At 49.6% G+C, this 20682-nt stretch overlaps 1 protein-coding gene across 5 annotated transcripts in view; it reads left to right on the top strand.

Moving 5' to 3' along the window:
* The window catches only part of ARFGEF2 (ARF guanine nucleotide exchange factor 2), a 116311-nt gene extending 96794 nt beyond the window's left edge, over positions 1-19517 (top strand). For 2 of the 5 annotated variants that reach the window (XM_051844941.3, XM_051844943.3), the window contains 7 exons: positions 3571-3685; positions 5177-5215; positions 7626-7756; positions 11723-11891; positions 13334-13472; positions 14536-14653; positions 16178-19517. In XM_051844941.3, coding sequence (XP_051700901.2) covers positions 3571-3685; positions 5177-5215; positions 7626-7756; positions 11723-11891; positions 13334-13472; positions 14536-14653; positions 16178-16354 — 888 coding nt within the window. In that variant the 3' untranslated portion in view covers positions 16355-19517. Of the gene's footprint in view, positions 1-3570; positions 3686-5176; positions 5216-7625; positions 7757-11722; positions 11892-13333; positions 13473-14535; positions 14654-16177 lie in introns of those variants that run through there. The other 3 variants (XR_016215797.1, XR_016215798.1, XM_051844942.3) reach the window with 2 other exon arrangements.
* The last annotated feature ends 1165 nt before the right edge of the window (positions 19518-20682 follow it).

Raw genomic sequence — 20682 nt, 5'->3', positions numbered from 1 at the left:
GGGCTGGCTTTTCTGTTGTCTTTCCTCTCTCCTCGTATCTGCGTGAAAGACGAATCAGTCTGTACTGCTTGTCCTTATTTGGTGGGAAGTGAGTGAAAAAGGTGTAGATCTAAAGTAATCTGTGTTCATTAATGTAGGTTTTGTAAAGCACGAGGAACGATTAAGAAAAATAAGTCACCTCACCGGTAAAGCGTCGTTTGCATTTCTAGGTTTTGCTGTGTGACTGCACTCCCCTAGTGGATCCACACACACATGAATGAGGGCTCACTTGGCACATACTGTGTTAGCAACACTCTGAGTGTTGTTCCAAGGCTTTGACCAGTCATTGAGACAGCCTTTTCAGTGGCTACACAGTATTGTACTTTTTTTTTAATTATTTTTAAAATATGTTTTTAAAGTCACAAAGGGACAGAGAGAGAGAGATCTTCCTTCCACTGGTTCATTCTCCAGATGGCTAAAACAGCCAGGCCTGGGCAGGCCAAAACTAGAAGCCAGGAGCTTCATCCAGGTCTCCCGAGTGAGTGACGGGGGCCTGAACACTTGCTGCTTTCCCCAGGCCGTTGGCTGGGAGCTGGATCCGAAATGGTGCAGCCAGGACACTATCAGCACCTACTGCCACCATTCCAGTGGCAGCTTTACCTGCTGCACCACCACACCTGCCCCTGCAATCTTTTTTAATTAATTAATTAATTTGAAAGGCAGAGCCAGAGAGAGAGAGACAGTGAGAGAGAGAGACAGTTTGATTGAGATTGAGAGAGGATGTATCTCCCATTTGCTGGTTCACTCTCCAAATGACCACAAGAGCCAGGGCTGGGCCAGGCTGAAGCCAGGAAACTGGAAATCCGTCTGGGTCTCCCATATAGGTGGCAGGGACCCAAGCACTTGAGCCATCATCTGCTGCTTTCTCAGGCACCTTAGCAGGAAGCTGGATCAGAAAGGTAATAGCCGGGACTCGAACTGGTGCTCTGATGTGGGATACAGGCTTAACAATGCCTATAGTTTCTTTTGCTTTTCTTTTTTTTAAAGACTTTATTTATTTATTTATTTGAGAGGTCAGGTTACAGACAAAGAGAGCAAGAGACAGAAAGGTCTTCCATTCGCTAGTTCATTCCCCAAATGGCTGCAACAGATGGAGCTGGGCTGATCCGAAGCCAGGTGCCAGGAGCTTCTTTTAGGTCTCCCATGCGGGTGCAGGGGCCCAAGCACCTGGGCCATCTTCTGCTTTCCCAGGCCTTTAGCATAGCAGAAACCTGGACCGAAAGAGCAGCCGGGACATGAACCGGTGCCCTTATGGGATGCCAGTGCCACAGGTAGAGGCCAAGCCTACCATGCCACAGTGCCGGCCCCCACCCCATAGTTTCTTGAACTGATTGTCTCTAGTGAGGCTCTCAGGACAGTTCCAGGGTGGCATTGCTATAACTACTGCTTGGGTGTGACTTCCTGTGTGTTGCTTTCCAGAGCAAATAGTGCTGTCCTCTTCTCCAGAGAAGGGGAAGTCCTTATGTTATGTATACAAACATTCGAATTCAGGTCTCACGGGTACCATGTGTGCCGTATACAACATTCGAATTCAGGTCTCACGGGTACCATGTGTGCCGTGTACAACATTCGAATTCAGGTCTCACGGGTACCATGTGTGCCGTATACAACATTCGAATTCAGGTCTCACGGGTACCATGTGTGCCGTATACAACATTCTTTTTTTTTTTTTTTTTTTTTTTTTTGACAGGCACAGTGGACAGTGAGAGAGAGAGACAGAGAGAAAGGTCTTCCTTTGCCGTTGGTTCACCCTCCAATGGCCGCCGCGGCCGGCGCGCTGCAGCCGGCACACCGCGCTGATCCGATGGCAGGAGCCAGGAGCCAGGTGCTTTTCCTGGTCTCCCATGGGGTGCAGGGCCCAAGCACCTGGGCCATCCTCCACTGCACTCCCTGGCCACAGCAGAGGGCTGGCCTGGAAGAGGGGCAACCGGGACAGAATCCGGCGCCCCGACCGGGACTAGAACCTGGTGTGCCAGTGCCGCTAGGCGGAGGATTAGCCTAGTGAGCCGCGGCGCCGGCCCGCTGTATACAACATTCTAATTCAGGTCTCACGGGTACCATGTGTGCCGTATACAACATTCGAATTCAGGTCTCACGGGTACCATGTGTGCCGTGTACAACATTCTAATTCAGGTCTCACGGGTACCATGTGTGCTGTATACAACATTCTAATTCAGGTCTCACGGGTACCATGTGTGCCGTATACAACATTCTAATTCAGGTCTCACGGGTGCCATGTGTGCTGTATACAACATTCTAATTCAGGTCTCACGGGTACCATGTGTGCCGTGTACAACATTCTAATTCAGGTCTCACAGGTACCATGTGGACTGTATACAAATATTCTAATTCAGGTCTCACAGATACTTTGGTTTAATTGGTGAGAGGAGGGTGAATTATTAATTTCTATTTCCAAGTAATTCTGAGGCCGTTAGATTTTAAAAGGTAATGGAGGCACAGCAACTTAAACTGAAGCGCTGAGGTCGGATTTTGGCCTAGCAGTTATGATTCCCAGGCCTCTATCAGAGTGCCTGGGCTTGGTACTGTTGGGCACCAAAAAATATGTTGTGCCCAGATCGTTAGATCCCTACAGAGACCCCCAGAAATTCAATCACACCGAACTGCAAAAACAAGGTTTATTCAGGAGTACAAGCTGCCACAGGGACCCCATCCAATCAACTGGCACAGCGGAGGAAGGAGTGAGGCCCTGGTCTTTGTTTGGGAGAGTTTTTAAAGGAAAGAAAGGGCTACATCAGCAGGAAAAAAGAGTTACATACAGCACGGGAGCTCTGGGTGCAGGGAGTTACTTTGTTTAGCAATCTCTACTGTGCTGTCCCTGGTAAGCTTTGACATCTCCGGAATGCCTGAATGCCTGCTTTTACAAGGACCCGGGTCTGCTATGGGAAACGGAGGCTGCTTTTTTTAATTGTTTTAAAATGGAGTCACTTTGGTTCTTCAGTACCCCGTTCCGCTCCTGTCTCCAGCTTCTTGCTGAGGCAGATCGGGGAGGCAGTGGCTCGGGAGAGTGGGGCCCTGCCACCCTCGTGGGAGAGCAGAGTCGCAGGCATTTGTGGAGTGAGCCAGCGGAGGAGAGCTTCCTTCCTCTTTGTCTCTGTGTGTCTCTCAAATAAGTTCTAAAAATTTTAACAAAAATGAAGCATATTATTTAAACATTTTGATTTTTAGCCCTGTCTTCTACTGTCACAACAAAAACTAGCTACTATACTACTGATTTATTTTTTAACTTGATTTCATGAAAAATTTGTCATATTCATTTATAAATCATAATATGTAAAGAAATGTTGCCTGAGTTGGAATAGAAAATTGTAAAACTTTAGTGGGGGGTGGGACATATTGAAATTCCCCAGCTCTCCAGGGCTATATAAAGTGTGCAGTGTGATTTTACTTTAGACTGAACAAGGCACTTACATTCAAGCTGAGCCAGCAGTGTTAAACAGGCACGTCTCTGCCCAGGTACAGAGTCCTGATGAGGACAAGTGAGCTCTGTGTTTTTCTCTGGTTTATTCTCAGGATGTGGATCTGGACCACCAGTCTGTAAGCAGTGTAGACAAAAATGCCTCCGAGAGAGGCCAGAGCCAGCTCTCCAACCCCACCGACGACAGCTGGAAGGGTAGACCATATGCAAGTAAGGCCACGTGTCTTTTTTAATTTTTCTTTTTTAAGATGATTTATTTGAAGGTCAAAATTACAGAGAGAGAGAGAGAGAGAGAAAGAGATCTTCCATCCACTGGTTCCCTCCCCAAATGGCTGCAATAGCCAGGGCTGGGTCAGGCCAGAGTCAGGAGCCCAGAGCTTCTTCCAGGTCTCCCACGTGGGTGCAGGGGCCCAGGACTTGGGCCGTCTTGCAGTGCTTTCCCAGGCCTCAGCAGGGAGCTGGATCATACTTGAACGGCCAGGACTCAAACCAGCACCCACATGGGAAGCTGGCACTACAGGCCGGCTTTGCCTGCTGCACCACCATGCCAGCCCCAGTAAGGCAACTTTGTTTGTTTTTGTTTTGTTTTGTTTACATTTGTTTTTTATTTATTCATTTTGAACAGGGAGCACACGTGTATGTCATTCACGTGTTCAGAAAGCACAAACCAGTAACCAGAGTGAACTTTCTTCCGCCCCAGGCCTCAGTTCCCTCTGGCAACAGAAGGGACTGGTTTCTCGTGTGCCTTTCCACGGATTTAATCCACGTGCCAGCAGATCCAAGCGGAAATGCCTTTGCAGACGTTCACATACGTGCACCTACACCTGGGAACTCTCCTCTCCTATTTATACAGTCACTACTTATGCATAAGCTATGCATTATTCTTTTCTCATTTAACGCATATTAGAGGTCACTCAGCATCAATTCATAAAGTACTTTCACATTGTTTGATACTATAATCTCTTGTTCCAGTATGTAGATGTACTTACTACTGTTTAATCGGTCCCCTACTGTATGACTTCTAATCTTAGTATGTGCCATTTGTGAGTCTGTGTATTAAATTCCTAGAAATAGCACGTAGGGTCCATGGATAGATACACTTGCCAGTTGGACATATTTGCAGGGGCCAGCACTGTGGCGTAGCAGGTTAAGCTGCTGCCAGCAGTGCCAGCATCCCATATGGATGCTGGTTTGAGTCCCAGCTGCTCCACTTCTGACCCAGCTCCCTGCCAATACTCCTAGGAAAGCAGCGGGACATGGCCCAAGGGCCTGGGCCTCTGCACTCATGTGGGAGACTCAGATGAACCTCCTAGCTCCTGGCTTCAGCCTGGCCTGGCCCTGGCCATTGTGGCCATTTGGGGAGTGAACCAGCTGATGGATTATCTCCCTCTTTTTTCTCTCTCTCTCTCTGTGTATTTGTGCCTTTCAAATAAATAAATAAATTTTAAAGAAGGGGGGAAAAAAAGAACGTATTTGCAGATTGCCATCTGTTGAGGTTGTGCCTGTTTACATGTTCTTTGGCAGCACCTAAATGGAATTTGATGTCTTTAAAGGAACTGCGATTTGTGCTTTGCTGTGAGTGAAACGGAGCTGTTTTTCATATGTTTAAGAAGCACTTCTGTGTTCTTTTCCATGAACTCCCTGTTGGTAATCCTCGCTCATGCTGTGCTGTCTCTGGGTGCTTTGTCTTGCTGATTGGAGGAGCTGCTGAAGGATTAGAAATCCTTTCACTAGATACAGGTTTCAAATTACTTTCACCAGTTTGTCTGTTAATGTCGCTTTCCGTGTGTTTGAGTGCCTGTCAATCATTTGTGCCAGGCACCGCACTGTGTTTCATGGGTGTGAGCTTACTGAACCCCAGCACGAGCCTGTGAAGAGTGTTGTTGTACATGTGACCAACCCGGGGCTTGGATAAATGAAGGGACTTGCTAGTGGGTAGTGGAGTTGGGGTTCAGGCACATTTTTGGCAGACTGAGGAATGGGCACGTTTAAAGCATTATTCTGGTCTTTTTAAAGTTGTGTGTCTTCATAGCAGTCCCACCCTGTCTTCAAGATGCCATGCTGCAGGTGTCAACATTGAACTTCTTAGGGCCAGGGTTGTGGCATAGTGGCCCAAAGTGGCCACCTGTGACACTGGCATCCTATATGGGTGCCAGTTCACGTCCTGGCTGCTCCACTTCTGATTCAGCTCCCTGCTAATGGTCTAGAAAAAGCAGTAGATGATGGGTCAAGTGCTGGGGCCCCTGCCACCCACATGGGGGACCTGAATGAAGCTCCTGGCTTCAGCCTGGCCCAGCTTTGGCTGTTGCAGGCATCTGGGGAGTAAGCCAGCAGATGAAAGATCTCTGTCTCTCCTTTTTCTCTCTGTAACTCTTATAAATAAATCTTTTATTTAAATAAATTGAACTTCTTAAGCAGCACATTGAATAAAAGCAATATATGTGACCATTATCTTTTATTCACTATTTAAAGATTTATTTATTTGAGAGGAAGAATCACAGACAGAGGGAGAGACAGAGAGGTCTTTCATCCGCTGGTTCACGTCCCAAAGGGCTGCAATGGCCAGAGCTGGGCTGATCCAAAGCCAGGAGCCAGGAGCTTCTTCCGGGTCTCTCACACAGGTGCAGGGGCCCAATTCACAATTATAAAATCAGGAAGTCTTAAATGCCAGTTTTTAAAAAGTTTTATTTTCCATTTTACGTGAAAGGCAGAGACACAGTGTGGAGCTGTGGCCCAGAAAGTTAAGCCACCACCCATGATGCAGTCATCGCGTATGAGCGCCAGTTCATATGTCCTGGCTTCTACGCTTCCGAGCCAGCTGCCTGTTAATGTAACTGGGAAAGCAGTGGAAGATGGCCCAAGTATCTGGGCCCCTGACACCCATATGGAAGATTCAGTAGAGTCCTAGCTCCTGGCTTTGGCCTGGCTAAGCCTTGGCCACTGGGGCCATTTGGGGAGTGAAACAGTAGATGGAAGACCTTTCTCTGTCTCTCTCCTCTCTTTGTAACTCAGCCTTTCAAATAAACAATTTTTTTTTTTTTTAAAGAGAGATGGAGACAGCTCTCCAATCCACTAATTCAGTTCCCAAATGTTTGTAATGGTTGGAACTTAGCCAGGCCAAACCCAGGAGTCTGGAACTCCATCTGGGTCTCCCATGAGTAGCAGGGGCCCAAGTACTTAAACCTTCATCTGCTGCCTCCCATGCCATGCTGAGCATTAGCAGGGAGCTGGAATCAGAAGTGGCACAGGGACTCTACTTTTTTTTTTTTTTTTTTTTAATGTATTTGAAGGAACGGTAGATGGGGATCTCCATCCACTGGTTCATTCCTCTAAATACCCGCAACAGCTGGGACTGGGCCAGGCCAGAGCCTGGACCTGGGAACTTCATTCCAGTTTCTCGTGTGGGTGGCGGGGACACAGCACTGGAGCCGTCACCTGCTGCCTCTGCAGGTGCACATCAGCGGGAAGCCAGGGCAGGAGTCTGTGCTTTGGCTGCAGTCATATTAACCAGCAGTGTTACCAAGTGCTTGACCAGGGCCACCTCTGAGCCCGCGGGGATGGAGACGGAGTCAGCCACAGAGAAGCTCAGAACTGGGAACGCGCCCGAGGTTACTCAGCCCTAAAGGGGAAACATTTACTCTTACGAGCTGCAAAGTAGGAAATGCAGAAGGCAGCGGCTGCCTCTGGGGATGATGGAAAGTGGTCCATAAACTAAGAACCACGAAGAGCCGCTCCCCCCACCCCCACACTGAGATGCTAGCCTCTTCAGGGGCTGCTGCCCCGAGGACCTGCCTGCTCCTGGGGGTAGGGGGTGCAGAGCTGACCTGTAGGAGCAGCCCACAGGTGGCAGAGAAACCCGCTGGAGGACACAGGACCTGCGTGGGAGATTCCTTCGTCTTTTTTGACGTCTTTGCTTAGCACATCTGCAGAGACCTTCCCTGACCTGCATACTTAAACTCAGCTTCCCCCCAGTCTCTCCTGGTCCTCGCCTGACTGTCTCTGTTCATGCCTGGAGCAGGGGTGTGAGTCCAGTCCGCTCATGGCTGTGCCACGGTGTCAGGCCTGCCTGGCACGTAGTAGAGTGGGTGACTGTTTACTCGGCAGCATCAGCTGAGTCATCGTCAGGGTTCATCTCTGTCGTCTAATGCAGATCAGAAGCTGTTTGCCAGCCTCCTCATCAAGTGTGTGGTCCAGCTGGAGCTGATCCAGACCATCGACAACATCGTGTTCTACCCTGCCACGAGCAAAAAGGAAGACGCCGAGCACATGGTTGCTGCCCAGGTACGACAAGGCCTCACCGTGGGCACCCTTGCCCGCAGGGAGTGGCTCCGCGTCAGTGGCCTGCTGGAGCCGGCTGGGACTGGCTTTCCCAGGCCTGTCGTGTCCGTGACTTCCCAGACCTGCAGACAGGGATGCTGAATCGGTGGCCACAGTGGGAGTTAGCCCTCGGAAACAGGCAGAGCAGACAGGAGAGTCGGGCTTCTGTCCTTGTTCCCGCATTTCAGACTCCGCCCCCACCAGGGTGCTTCCTGAAATGTGCTGCCGTTCCCACAGCTGGCGTGTGTTGTAACACAAACAACTGAGAGGGGAAATCTCTCTAAAGATCCTAGTTTTTCCTTCAGAAAATTCACTTTTGTGTTTGTGTATAATAAAGATTCTTGAAAACAGACACCTGAGTGTCCAGAACTTGGACAGTTGGCTTACACCATGGGTTACAAACTGAAGGCCTCGGGGGCCTAGCAGACCCACTGGAATGAGGGCGGCCGACGGGTGGGGCCTGCAGCCAGTCGGAGCTCTCGGGCCCAGCGCTGGTGGTGGTTCCAGTTTCTCAAGGAGAGCCAGAACCAGAGTTTTCTTCATGTAGGAAATTGCCCATTTTTTTAAATACTAGCTGCTACTGTCAGTCGTCTCATCACTGCTGAACAGCAGGGGCCAGATCCCGCTCGAAGGCGGCCACTTCTCTGTGTGTGCACTCAGTGGTTTCACAGATTGTGGGCTTGTGCCTGCGTCGCCCCTGTCTGATTGGGGAATATCTTTATCACTGTAGAGGACATGCAGGAAACCATGAGCTGGGCGTGCCCACTCCCCCGCCTTCTGGCCCAGGCGGCCACTAATCTGCTTTTTGTCCCTGTGGATTTGCCTGTTCTCGGTATTTCGTATAAATGGACTCACAAAATGTGTGACCTTGTGTGTCCGCTTTCCAGACTCCCCCAGGTTAGTGCATGTGGCAGCACTTCCTTCTTTTTATGTGTAGCCAACTAACCTTCCACTGTATGGGTGGAGGTGTGGAGCAGACCTAGTCCGGAAAGTCTGAATCTGGGCTCTGAAACCTAAAATGTCCTGAGCACTGACGAGACGCCACAGTGGAACGTTCCTCTCGACCTCACGTGATAGTTATGGGCAGGGTGTGGGTACACTCTGCTGCACGCTGTGTACTTCACCTGCAGGTTGTGAGTGTAAGGCATAGATGAAACACAGGGGGATCGCTTGTGTAGACCTGGGCCCCATCCCCAACGGATCTCATTGTATGTATGCAAACGTTCGAAAATCCAAAACACGTGTGGTCCCAAGCATTTTGGATAAGGGATGCTCAGCTTGTACTACACTTTGTACCCAGTCATCTGTTGGTGGAGGTTTAGATTAGTTCCGTCGTGATGAGTAATGCTGCTGTGAACACTTGGATATAACTCCTTATGTGGCCGTATGTCTCCTGGGTGTGTACAGGGAGTAACTGGACATTCCCCTTCCTGAGAGGTTGCCAGCCTGATTCCCACAGTGGTGGCACAGCCGTGTATTCCAGCAGCAGTGTGTGAAGTGTCACATCTCACCAGCGGCCAGCACTGTCCTTTTTAAATTACAGCCATCATCATGGATGTGAAGTGGCATCTCATTGTGGTTTTCATTTGCATGTCTCTAGTGACTAATGATATTAAGCATCTTTTGTATATATTGGTCATTTGTGTGTCTTTGGAAATGACTACTCAAATCCTTTGCCTGTTTTTAAATTGTGGATTTTTTTATTGTTTAACCTTTTTATTTATTCTACATATATAATTTCATATCCGATATATGACTTTGGACCTGTTATCTCTCATTTTGTGTGTTGCCTTTTGGGATTATTGGTGCTGTCTTTTGAAGCCCAAAAGTTCTAATTTTTTTTTTTAAGATTTATTTTATTTATTTGAAAGTCTGAGTTAGAGTCCTTCAGTCCAGTGGTTCACTTTCCAGATGACCGTAACAGCCAGGGCTGGGGCAGGCGGGAGCCAGGAGCTTCATTCAGGTTTCCCACATGGGTGGCAGGGGCCCAAACACTTGGGCCGTCTTCCATTGCTTTTCCTACATCATTAGCAGGAAGCTGGATTGCAAAATGGACCAGCCAAAGCACAAACTAACACCCATGTGGGATGCTGGCATTGCAAGTGGTAGCTTTACCCACTATGCCAAAGCACTGGCCCATTAAAGATTTATTTTGTTTACTTGGAAGGCAGAGTTACAGAGAGAAAGAGAAAGCTATCTTCTGTCAGCTGGTTTACATTCCAGATGGCTGCAGCAGCTGGGGCGGGGCTGGGCCAGGCCAAAGCCAGCAGCCAGGAATGCCATCCAGATCTCCCATGTGGGTGGCAAGGACCCGAGCACTTGGGCCATCTTCTGCCTTCCCAGGTGGATTAGCTGGAACTGGAACCAGTGCTCATAGGGGATGCTGGTATCAAAGGCAGCAGCTAAACCCACTACACTACAGCACCTGCCCCAAAAGTTCTAAATTTTGATGAAGTCCAAGTTACCTATGTTCTTTTTGTTTTGTTATGTTTTGTTTTTAAGATTTATTTGTTTGTTTGAAGGTCAGAGTTACAGAGAGGGAGAGACGGAAGAGAAATCTTCCACCCTCTGGTTCCCTCCCCAAATAGTCGCAACAACCAAGTGACCAGGGATGGACCAGGCTAAAGCCAGGAGCCAGGAGCTTCTTCCGGGGCTTCTACATGGGTGCAGGGGCCCAAGCACTTGGGCCATTCTCCAATGCTTTCCTAGGTGCATTAGCAGGGAGCTGGATCAGAAGCGGAGCAGCCGGGACTAGTACCCGTGCCCAGCTGTGTCACAGCACCGGCCCCCACCTGTTGTTCTGTAGTCATTTGTACTTGAGTGTCAAGTCTAAGAAAACATTGCCTGATTCAGAGTCACGTAGATTTAGGCCTGGCTTTTTGTTTGATAATTGTGGCTCTTACTTTTAGGTGTTTGATCCATTCTTTTGCCCGCCCCTTAGTCTGTTCCTGTCTAAGGCGGGGGTGGGGAACCCGGTGTCTTTCCCGTGCGTGTGATGCCATCTTCCCAGCACACTTGCTGTGAAGTCCGTTTCCCCCGTGAGTTTTGCTGAGCCTGTGTTGGAAATCCCTTGACCGCGAATCTAAGGGCTCTTTCCAGACTCTCCATGAGTACACAAGGGGCCTTCAGGGACGTCATGGACCCTGCGGACCATGAAAAACCTAGCTGTGGGTTTCAGATACTTTGTACCAGATTAAGCTCCTGTCTTCCTGCGAATGCTTTGAAGCCCCTGGGTGCCTGTCCTGATGGCTGCAGCTGTCTAGGGAGAGCCTGAGTCCCCGCCTCTGTGTCATGCGTGCTTCTGCGTGGGTTTTAGGGTTAGCCTGTCGGTTTGTGCCAGGAAGTGAGCAGGGGTTTTGGGAAGGCCGCAGTGACTGTAGAATCACAGGGAAAGCACTGGGCGCTGTGGCCTGTTGCGGCCTCCGGCTCTGATGTGGATGGGCCACCCCTGAAAGTCTCAAGGAATACAAGGTCCCTAAGCAGGTCCCAGACGTGGGGCAGTGCGTGCAGTAGCGTTTCCCAGCATTCCACAGGTGCTACAGGTTTGTTTTCAGTCGTTGAGCTTCAGCTCAGTAATTACCTGACTGAGGTCCATGACGCACGCAGGCCTTGCTGCCGGTTTGCACCTTCCAGTTAACGTGCTCACACCTTTGTCACATACATTGCATTGTGGTTTTTTTCTCCTTTTTCAATCCTGGACAAAATGAATGCAGCCCTTTAGTGAAATGAGTGGAGACGCATAACTCGCATTCACACAACACAGCCGAGTTGGCTAGCGTACCCAGCTGGAGAGCAGGCCCTGGGTGGGTGTAGTTGAAGACGGCGAGTAGTGCGCTGTGTTTCGTGGGGACAGGTCTGCCTTTGCCTGCTATCAGGGTGCCCAAAACCAGTCCATCCTCTCCACTCTGTGCTCTGTGCTCTGTCCTCTAGCAAGACACGCTGGACGCTGACATCCACATAGAGACGGAGGACCAGGGCATGTACAAGTACATGTCCTCCCAGCACCTCTTCAAGCTGCTGGACTGCTTGCAGGAGTCCCATTCCTTCTCGAAGGCTTTCAACTCCAATTACGAGCAGCGGACCGTCCTGTGGCGAGCAGGTATGGCCACCCAGCGGGTAGACCAGGTGGCCACGTGGTCACCGACTTGAAACGTGAAGGCCTTTGGAAACTCCTGATGTTCTAAATGTGTCTGGAATAACTTCCCTGGTATTTTCCTGCCTGATGCTGGTACATTTCATCCTCGTACCAGATATACTGCCTGACACTTGGTAGCTTCTCAGAGCAAGTCAGGAAATTCGGCAGTAAAATATCTAAAAAGGCGTGATAGTCTAGGAGGAACAGAAAGTATTCGTTTCCTGAGATTTAAGGGGTTTTCTCTCCTGCCTCCAAAAATAAATACCTAAATTGCAGCAGTAAATATATTTTATCTGGGGTGGGGTGGAGATTTTTTGTTATTTTGGATGATGCACAAAAGGTGTACTTTTCTCTAACTTTTTAAGAAAGATTTATTTATGTATTTAACAGGGTGACAGAGAAAGACATCTTCCATCCACTGATTCACTCTCCAAATGGCCACAGCAGCCAGGTCTGGGCCGTGCTGAAGCCAGGAGCGCCATCTGGGTCTCCCACTTGGGTGCAGGGGCCCAAGCACTTGGCCCCATACACTTGGGCTATCATCTGCCGCCTTCCAAGGCACATTAGCAGGGAGCTGGATCAGAAGCGGAGCAGCCAGGACTTGGACTGGCTCTCTAGGATGGGTTGGCCACTTAATGTGCTGCACAACACCAGCCCCTTTTTATATAACTATTGTGTTGATATCATTGCTTTAACTTTTCTCCCAAAATGCCCATTTTTACCCCCAAAGCATCATTTTTCTCCATTGCTTTAAAATATTCAGATGTTTTATATCCTTTGCCTATAATAAGATTTAGCTTGAGAATGATTTGCATCCTGTGTGGCTGAATGGTACTCCTTTGTTTTTCGAAACTGTGTTCTTACATGAGCTTTATGGGGAAAAAATATCTTGCCACTTAGAGAAGTGCTTGTGGGCCAGGTGTTGCGGCCCAGCGGCTGGGCCACCATTTGGTTTTGCCCATACCCAAAATCAGAGTGCTAGTTTGAGTCCCAGCAACTCTGCTTCTGAGCCAGCTTCCTGCTGATGTGCCTGGGAAGGCAGCAGGGAATAGCCCAAGTGTTTGGGTACCTGCCGCCCCGGCCCAGTCCTAGCTGTTGTGGGCATTTGGGAAGTGAACCAGTAGATAGGAGATCTCTCCCTGTCTTTCCCTCTCTCTGTCACTCTGCCTATTTTAAAAAAATAAATAAATCTTGCAAAGAAAAGTGCTAGAATTCAAGAGCTGTTAATTTGAGAAGACGGAAGTAATGGCTCCCCAGCCAATGAGCAAATTCCAGAGGTGGCGTGAACGTCTCCAGTGCAGAGGATGATGGAGACTGCCTCTGTCTGACGCTCAGCTGAGCCATGTTTCAGGATTTCCTAAAGCAGCCAGAGCTCTGCACTGTTCGTATGACTGTCTGATCTCTAGGTTTTAAGGGCAAGTCTAAACCCAATCTTCTAAAACAAGAAACCAGCAGCCTGGCCTGTTGTTTGAGGATCCTGTTTCGGATGTATGTGGATGAGAACCGCCGGGATTCCTGGGAAGAAATACAGCAACGACTTCTAACGTAAGAAGGCTTAAGGTCGATTAATGAGAACTGCTCGAACGGGGACGCAGGGACAGCAGGGAGCAGCCCCAGACAGAGAAGCAGGGCACTCTCACCCAGCTTCCCAACTTGCTGGACATCGGCACGATGCCGGGTCTGAGCCACCTTCTACTCCAAAGACTTAAAAACTGTAACACACGGCGCTGGTCAGACACCAGACACACGCCCTCCTGCAGGGCTGGTGGGGGGTGTACAGCGACCGGTCTGTAGCACACACCATGAGCCCTAACATGTTCCTTGTGTTTGACAGCAGTTCCACTCTTACAGAATCAGCTTCAGAAAACGTAGAAATAGCAGGATTTCTAGTGAAATATTCAGTGCAAACTTGCAATAGAAAAGTTTATAAACAGCTCAACTGTGGAATGAGTAAATTGTGGTCCAGCCTATGCTGGTATAGCTATAGCCATTAAAAATGAAGTTGAAAAATTAATTTTCCTAAGACTAAGTTTTACCCCCATTTAAAAAAAGCAAAATTATATTTTCTGGCCAATTTCAGCAATAGTTTTTAAGAATAGAAAAAAGACCTAGAAGGAAATAAGCCAAAGTATTGTCGTATATTCTTTAGGGTGATGGGATTATGCTTTTCTCCTTTATAATTTTTTGTGTGTCTGGTTGTCATATTACAATGAGAATATATGACAAACAAGTCAAAAGAGAGTTCATCAAAGGGGATAGCTCAGTGGCACATTTCTAAAGGAGATGCCCAGCTGTCAGAATTTTAGCATAGCATGTTAAAAGCCATTGGATTTTGAGAGGTGAGAAAGGAGTTACATGAGTGTGGACAGTAGTTCTTGGTGTGCTGCGAGCGGGGCCTGGCCAGGCCAGAGCGAATCTGTCCATCAGCATCCTCACTTCGTTTCGCCTTCCGCACAGCCCCTTAAGTTTGGTACGATTGTGCGTCCCTTTTATGGCTGGAGGAGCTGAGGCGCGGTGACGTGCCCAGGCGGTGCTGAGTGGACACTCGCTGAGGGGCTGGGTGGCGCCCTGACCGTGGGTGCTAACGCACCTGCTCTCGGCCCTTCAGGGTGTGCGGTGACGCTCTCGCCTATTTCATCACCGTGAATTCTGAAAGTCATCGGGAGGCCTGGACAAGTCTCCTGTTGCTGCTTCTAACCAAAACCCTCAAGATAAATGACGAAAAGGTAGGATCGGCTTTCCACCTTCCCCTTGGTTCTCCAAGGTGGTTGCCTAACAGGCCCATCCGGGTTCTTTGGAGAGAAGCTCATTCACTCGAGCCGCGGGTGCCTTTTTCTGTGGAGGAACCTCAGCTGAGGAAGGCTGGCGTTTAAACACGCGTGCTGCTGCTGGGAACGGGGCGGTGGCTCAGTGCAGGAGGAGAGGGCTGGGAACCACCGGCGTAGACCTGGGAACTTAGGAAATGCAAGGGCTGGGTGGGCATCTGGCCGAGCAGTGAAGATGTCCAAGTCGCACATCAGAGTACTTGGATTTGAGTCCCATCTCTGGCTCCTGAATCCAGCGTCCTGCAGACCGTGAGACGCAGCTGTGCTGCCTCAAGTAGTGGGTTCCCGCCCCCGACGTGGGAGCTCCTGGTTCCAGCCCCAGCCCCAGCCCGGCTGTTGCAGCATCTCGGGAATGAACTCCCTGAGTGGGAGTTTGCTCACTGCCTGTCTCTGCCTCTCAGATCTTTAAGAGGAAGGAGCAGTTACTTTTGGTAGAAATGCTCTCCTAATATCTCTTTTTAAATATATTTTATTTAAGAAAACTTTTTTTAAGATTTATTTAGCTGAAAGGCAGAGATACAGAGAGACAGAGACATCTTCTACCTGCTGGTTCACTCCCCAAATGGCCGCCAACGGCTGGGGCTGAGACTGGGCCAGGCTGAAGCCAGGAGCCAGGAGTCATCTGGGTCTTCCAGTTGAGTGCAGGGGCCCAAGGACTTCGGCCACCTTCCGCTGCTTTCCCAGGAGCGTTAGCAGGGAGCCGGATCAGAACTGGAACAGCTGGGACTTAAACTGGCGCCCATATGGGATGCCAGCACTGCAGGTGGAGGCTTAACCTTCTGTGCCACAGCGCCAGCCCCTATCCTAATATACTTTTTTTTATAATATTTATTTACTTGAAAATAAATGAATGCGCATATAGGATACTGGCACTGCAGGTGCTGGCCCCAAGTGCCTTTTCTTGTGATTAGAAAGTCGCTGCAAAAATCTTGCAAAGTGAAGTGTCTTTTAATTAGATTTAACTTATTTTGTTAAAAATAGATTAGGGGGCCAGTGCTGTGGTGTAGCAGGTAAAATTGCCACCAGTAGTGCCGGCATCCCATATGGGCACCAGTTCAAGTCCCAGCTGCTCCACTTCCAATCCAGCTCTCTGCTGTGGCCTGGGAAAGCAGTGGAGGATGGCCCAAGTCTTCGGGCCCCTGCACCCACCTGGAGACCTGGAAGAAGCTTACCTGGATCCTAGCTTTGGGTTGGCCCAGGTCCAGCTGTTGCGGCCATTTGGGGAGTGAACCAGCGGATGGAAGATCCTCAGATCCTCTCTGCATTTGCCTCTCTCTTACTCTGCCTTTCAGATAAATAAATGAATCTTAAAGGGGGGGGGGGCATTTTAAGAAGTTCCAGGGTGAGATGAGTACTTTTGAAAAACTGCTGTAAAAAGAGGCTGTCGCATGACTGACTTTGTCTCTCTTTCTTTCCCGTCTCAAGTTCAAAGCACACGCTTCGAGGTACTATCCCTACTTGTGTGAAATTATGCAGTTTGACCTGATCCCCGAGCTGCGAGCAGTGCTGCGGAAGTTCTTCCTACGGATAGGTGTTGTGTATAAGATATGGATTCCAGAAGAGCCACCACGGGTGCCAGCCACACTGTCCCCAGCGTGGTAGCCCTGGCCCCCGCGGTCCACTGCCGCAGCTCGGCGGAACACTCATCAGGCCGTGTCAGACGGGCGCATCGTGTGAAAGGTCCCACGGAACCCAGGAGGCAGCATCTCCTCGGCTCTCAGGACGGCCTGGATAAGGATGACCTCTGCGCTGGCCTCGTCCACGTCCCCGGCTCTCAGGTGGGGAGCCGCACTCCGCTCTGCCGCCCCACGTCACCGACGGATCTGTCAGATCTGTGCCCGCACAGGCCGCCATTTCCTAGCAGGCTCCCGTCCTCGGCCGCCAGTGTTTGTTGGAGGAAGTCACTCTCCTGGAAAACAGTGACCATAGCTGTACAGTTCGTGACTGTTAGAGAGTGTTAATAAAGTTTCTTGTCACGGCTATCCGCCGCCTCCCATGGGCTGGGCTGTTTGTGTCTGAGTGTGTAAGAGAAGTCTGAGTGTCTGTCAGGAGTCAGCCCGAGTTAGTCTGGGGGAGGGAGCAAAAAGAAGGGTCGTTTTTGTGCTTTGTTCCCGTCTGAGTGATTTTTACAAAGTGTTTGACAAAGACATTACTGAAGATTTGATTGAAGACAGAATTTAGAATTTAGTCATTAACTTAGTGCAATTAAAGAGCTTGCAAGGTTAAAAAATAATGTAGTGCCTCACGGCTCTCGCTGTCTTAGTGACTTGAGGAGAAAAAGTCCGTAGGAGAAGCCGGCAGTGGAAGGAAGGTGGTGAGCCTTCCTCCGAGTGAGTACCTGTGGATGGGGGTTCGAATCCCGAGCAGTGTCCTTGAGCACGCTCCAAGGGCGAGTAGATGCAACAGGAATGAAAGTGAAGTAGTGACTCACCCAGACTTGACGTGTCTTTGAGTAAACCTTTTTATTTTTACCTCTGCAGAGTGCGTGTACTGACGGTTAGCGTCACTGTGCGTGAACCCCCTCAGCCAGGAGGCGTGGGTGGAGCCAGGGCTGTCCTGGGGCAGCAGTGGGGAGGGCCCACGCTCAGCACTCGCGTTCATTTGCACCTAGGAGCTGAATTTTTGGGCAAGGTTGGATTCTCGGGTCTTTCTTACGTTCATGTTGGAGCAATACCCTGAGCTGCAGCAGAACCGGGTGCCAGTGCAGCTCGCATACATGCGGGCAAGACGCACGCGCGGCCCAAGCCTGCGCATTTGATTCAGTCCACATCTAGGAGAAAGAGAACACTCACCTCACCGTCTGCCCTCATCCACTGCTCACCTAGAGCACACGTGAGCGCTGGGGAAGTGTTCCCAGCACGATCGATGTCCAGTCTGCTGCCCACGCCCTCCCATAGCCTTGGAAACCGGGCTGTTTGCTGTCGACGCTGGTGCTTGGACGTTCGTCATCTGGGAGCCTGGCTGTCCGATCAGATCTCTCTTGCGTTCTGGAGGAGGCTTTCCGGTGCTTTTGCTCACCAAGAGACCCATTTCCCAAGTTCTTGTCTCATTTTATTTTGAGCAGCCTCGAGAAGTGGCTGGATGTAGCCGGCAGTATTCTTGTCTACTCGGTTCTTTCCCAAAAAGTGTTTTCATTTTTTTACCAAAGAGAAACAAGAGCAGGTTTCAGGTTTTCCGTCCTTGACCTACAGTGGAGAAAGGGAGCCGTGTGGGTTCGCAGGAGGGGACGCTGGGGGATGTGACTGAGCGAGGCTGGCACCACGTGTCCCAGGGCCCCTGGTGGCTTTCACAGCTTGCCGCAGCCTCCCCAGGCCAGACGCCTGCACCGACACCTGGACTGGAGGCATGAACGGTCTGCGCTGACGTCCGCCCTGCCCACGCCGCGTCCCTGCGCCCTCCTCCCCAGGTTTCAGCTGGAATTCTCCTGACCCGCGTTTTCCCAGCGTCTCTGACGCCTCCGGCAGGGTGAGATACGCATCGGTGCATTTTGTCACTTCCCGAAACATTCAGGCTTGGATTTCTTTCTGTCGTTCAGAAGATTTCATTTTCTGAGTGAGGCATGCGAATTGTACCAGCAGTGGACTCTGTAAAAACTGGACGTAAACTCATTTTTCTCGCCAGTGGCCAGCGGGGGACGTCGCCTCCCGTAATAAGCCAAGCAGCTGTGACTCTTTTGTCGGTGTGATTCTGTCCTGCTTCGTCACGGCGAGCACGTGTGATGCGGACGCATTGGCTGCACAGCGAGCGTGGGCCTGGATGCCGCTCGCCTGGCTCATGAAGGGCAGCGCGGCGTTTACCAAGGTCTGATCTCTGCCTCGGAAAGCTCTTGGTGTTGGTTCTGCGCTCCAGGTGTCTAAGGGTTTTCGTTGCAATCCTGCTGCTTCAAGTCTGCGTCCTCACTGTTAGGAAACCACCAGCTTCGCCATCTTAACCCACAGTGCGCGGGAAAGCTCATTCCTAACATGCGCCTTTCCCCTGCTCTCCCCACGTACAACCAAAGAACGCAGGCGTTATGAAAATCGTATGATAGGATCTGGAAACACAGCACTTTCCTCTGACATGTGACTTTTGTACAAAATAAAAAAAAATTAAAACTTCTTTTGTTCTTTTATGGAGATGGCGAAACGTTTAGTAGTCTTTCCGGTGGTTAAAGGAGTCTGCTACAAATGCAAGCGCGACCGTCTCATTCAGAAGTCTCCTCTTGGTTTGCAGACAGACACCTGTTTCAGCAGGAGCTGGGCCCGCATCCTGCAGCTCTCGGGTGTGTTAGGGTCTGTGTTAAGGGAGACAACGACCTCGCACAAAGTCCTGGGGTTTTGCTGTCAGCAGTTTGCAATTCGGGGAACAAAGAAACCAAAGCTGAATGTATAAAAGGATGCATCTACCTGGGAATCCTTGCTCTTCAAGAAGGACACTCGTCGAAGGTGTAGTTCTTCTCAGTGTTCTAATTTTTACAAAATTTTATGTGCATATTTGCATCAAATATTTCTTTATGTGCAAAATGTATGTTTTACCTCCTTCAAATGCCTAAAAGTTAGTAGTTACTTTGATTAAATCTACACACAATGATTAAGTGCATTTAATATTGGTAATTTAATGAAAAGCATCCCCTGCCCAACGGATGTAAACATTTTTGAAAGAATAAGCAGAATTATATAATATGAAATGCTATGTAAAGTTTTCTATGTAAAAAATTATGTATAATACTGTTAAAATATCCCATGCTTTGATCAGGTGGTAAATCAATAAAGTTTTAAAAAGTAAATGTGTTTCTTTATTTTAAAACCCTTGTTTTTTTAAGATTTATTTATTTATTTGAAAGGCAGAGCAACAGAGAGATCTTGCATCTGCTAGTTCACTCCCCAAATGCCTGCAACAGCCAGGGCTGGGCCAGGCTGAAGCCAGGAGCCAGGAATTCCATTCTGGTCACCCACATGTGTGGCAGGAACCCAAGTCCCGGGGCCATTTTCTGGTGCCTTCTAGGTGCATTAGCAGGAAACTGCCACTTAACCTGCTGCACCACACCAGCCCCTAAAACATTTTTTAAGCGATCTGTTTGTTTATTTGAAAGCCATAGTTGCAGAAAGAGCAGGAGAGACAGAGGCAGATCTTCTATCCAGTGGTTCACTCCCCAAGTGTCTGCAAGAGCCAGGGCTGTGCAAGGCTGGCGCTCTGTCTGGGTCTCCCATGTAGGTGGCAGTCACTCAAGTAGTTGAGGCATCACCTGCTACCTCCCAGGATGCATTAGTAGGAAGCTGGAGTTGGAAGCAAAGGCAAGACTTAAACCCAAGAGCTCTAGTATGAGATGCAAGGCATCCCAAGAGGAATTGTTGATGTGGAGAATAATTTGTGAGTAAATATTTTTCAGTAAAGCTCCCTCACACACACAGTGAAAGAGGAGAAAAGTCCAGGTGTGAGAAGATTCTGTATATCTTTTGAACACATTTTAACTTATTAATTTTTTTTCTATTTTTATTTACTTTTTTTTTTTTTTTTTTGACAGGCAGAGTGGACAGTGAGAGAGACAGAGAGAAAGGTCTTCCTTTGCCGTTGGTTCACCCTACAATGGCCACCGCGGCCAGTGTGCTGCAGCCGGCGCACCGCGCTGATCCGATGGCAGGAGCCAGGAGCCAGGTGCTTCTCCTGGTCTCCCATGGGGTGCAGGGCCCAAGCACTTGGGCCATCCTCCACTGCATTCCCTGGCCACAGCAGAGAGCTGGCCTGGAAGAGGGGCAACCGGGACAGAATCCGGAGCCCCGACCGGGACTAGAACCCGGTGTGCCAGCGCCGCAAGGTGGAGGATTAGCCTAGTGAGCCGCGGCGCCAGCCAACTTACTAATTTGAGCAATGGTCAGTTCCCAAGAGGAGAAAACTGGACTGGCATTGACAGCAGGATTACGGAGAAGACTGGGGGGCACCCAACTGGGCAT

The sequence above is a fragment of the Oryctolagus cuniculus genome, chromosome 11 (assembly GCF_051225735.1).
Source record: "Oryctolagus cuniculus isolate XC-2025 breed Fujian yellow rabbit chromosome 11, ASM5122573v1, whole genome shotgun sequence".
In the NCBI taxonomy this organism is placed as follows: domain Eukaryota; kingdom Metazoa; phylum Chordata; class Mammalia; order Lagomorpha; family Leporidae; genus Oryctolagus; species Oryctolagus cuniculus.
The sequence above is the reverse complement of the archived record's forward strand: the minus strand, read 5'-3'. Positions and strand labels throughout refer to the sequence as shown.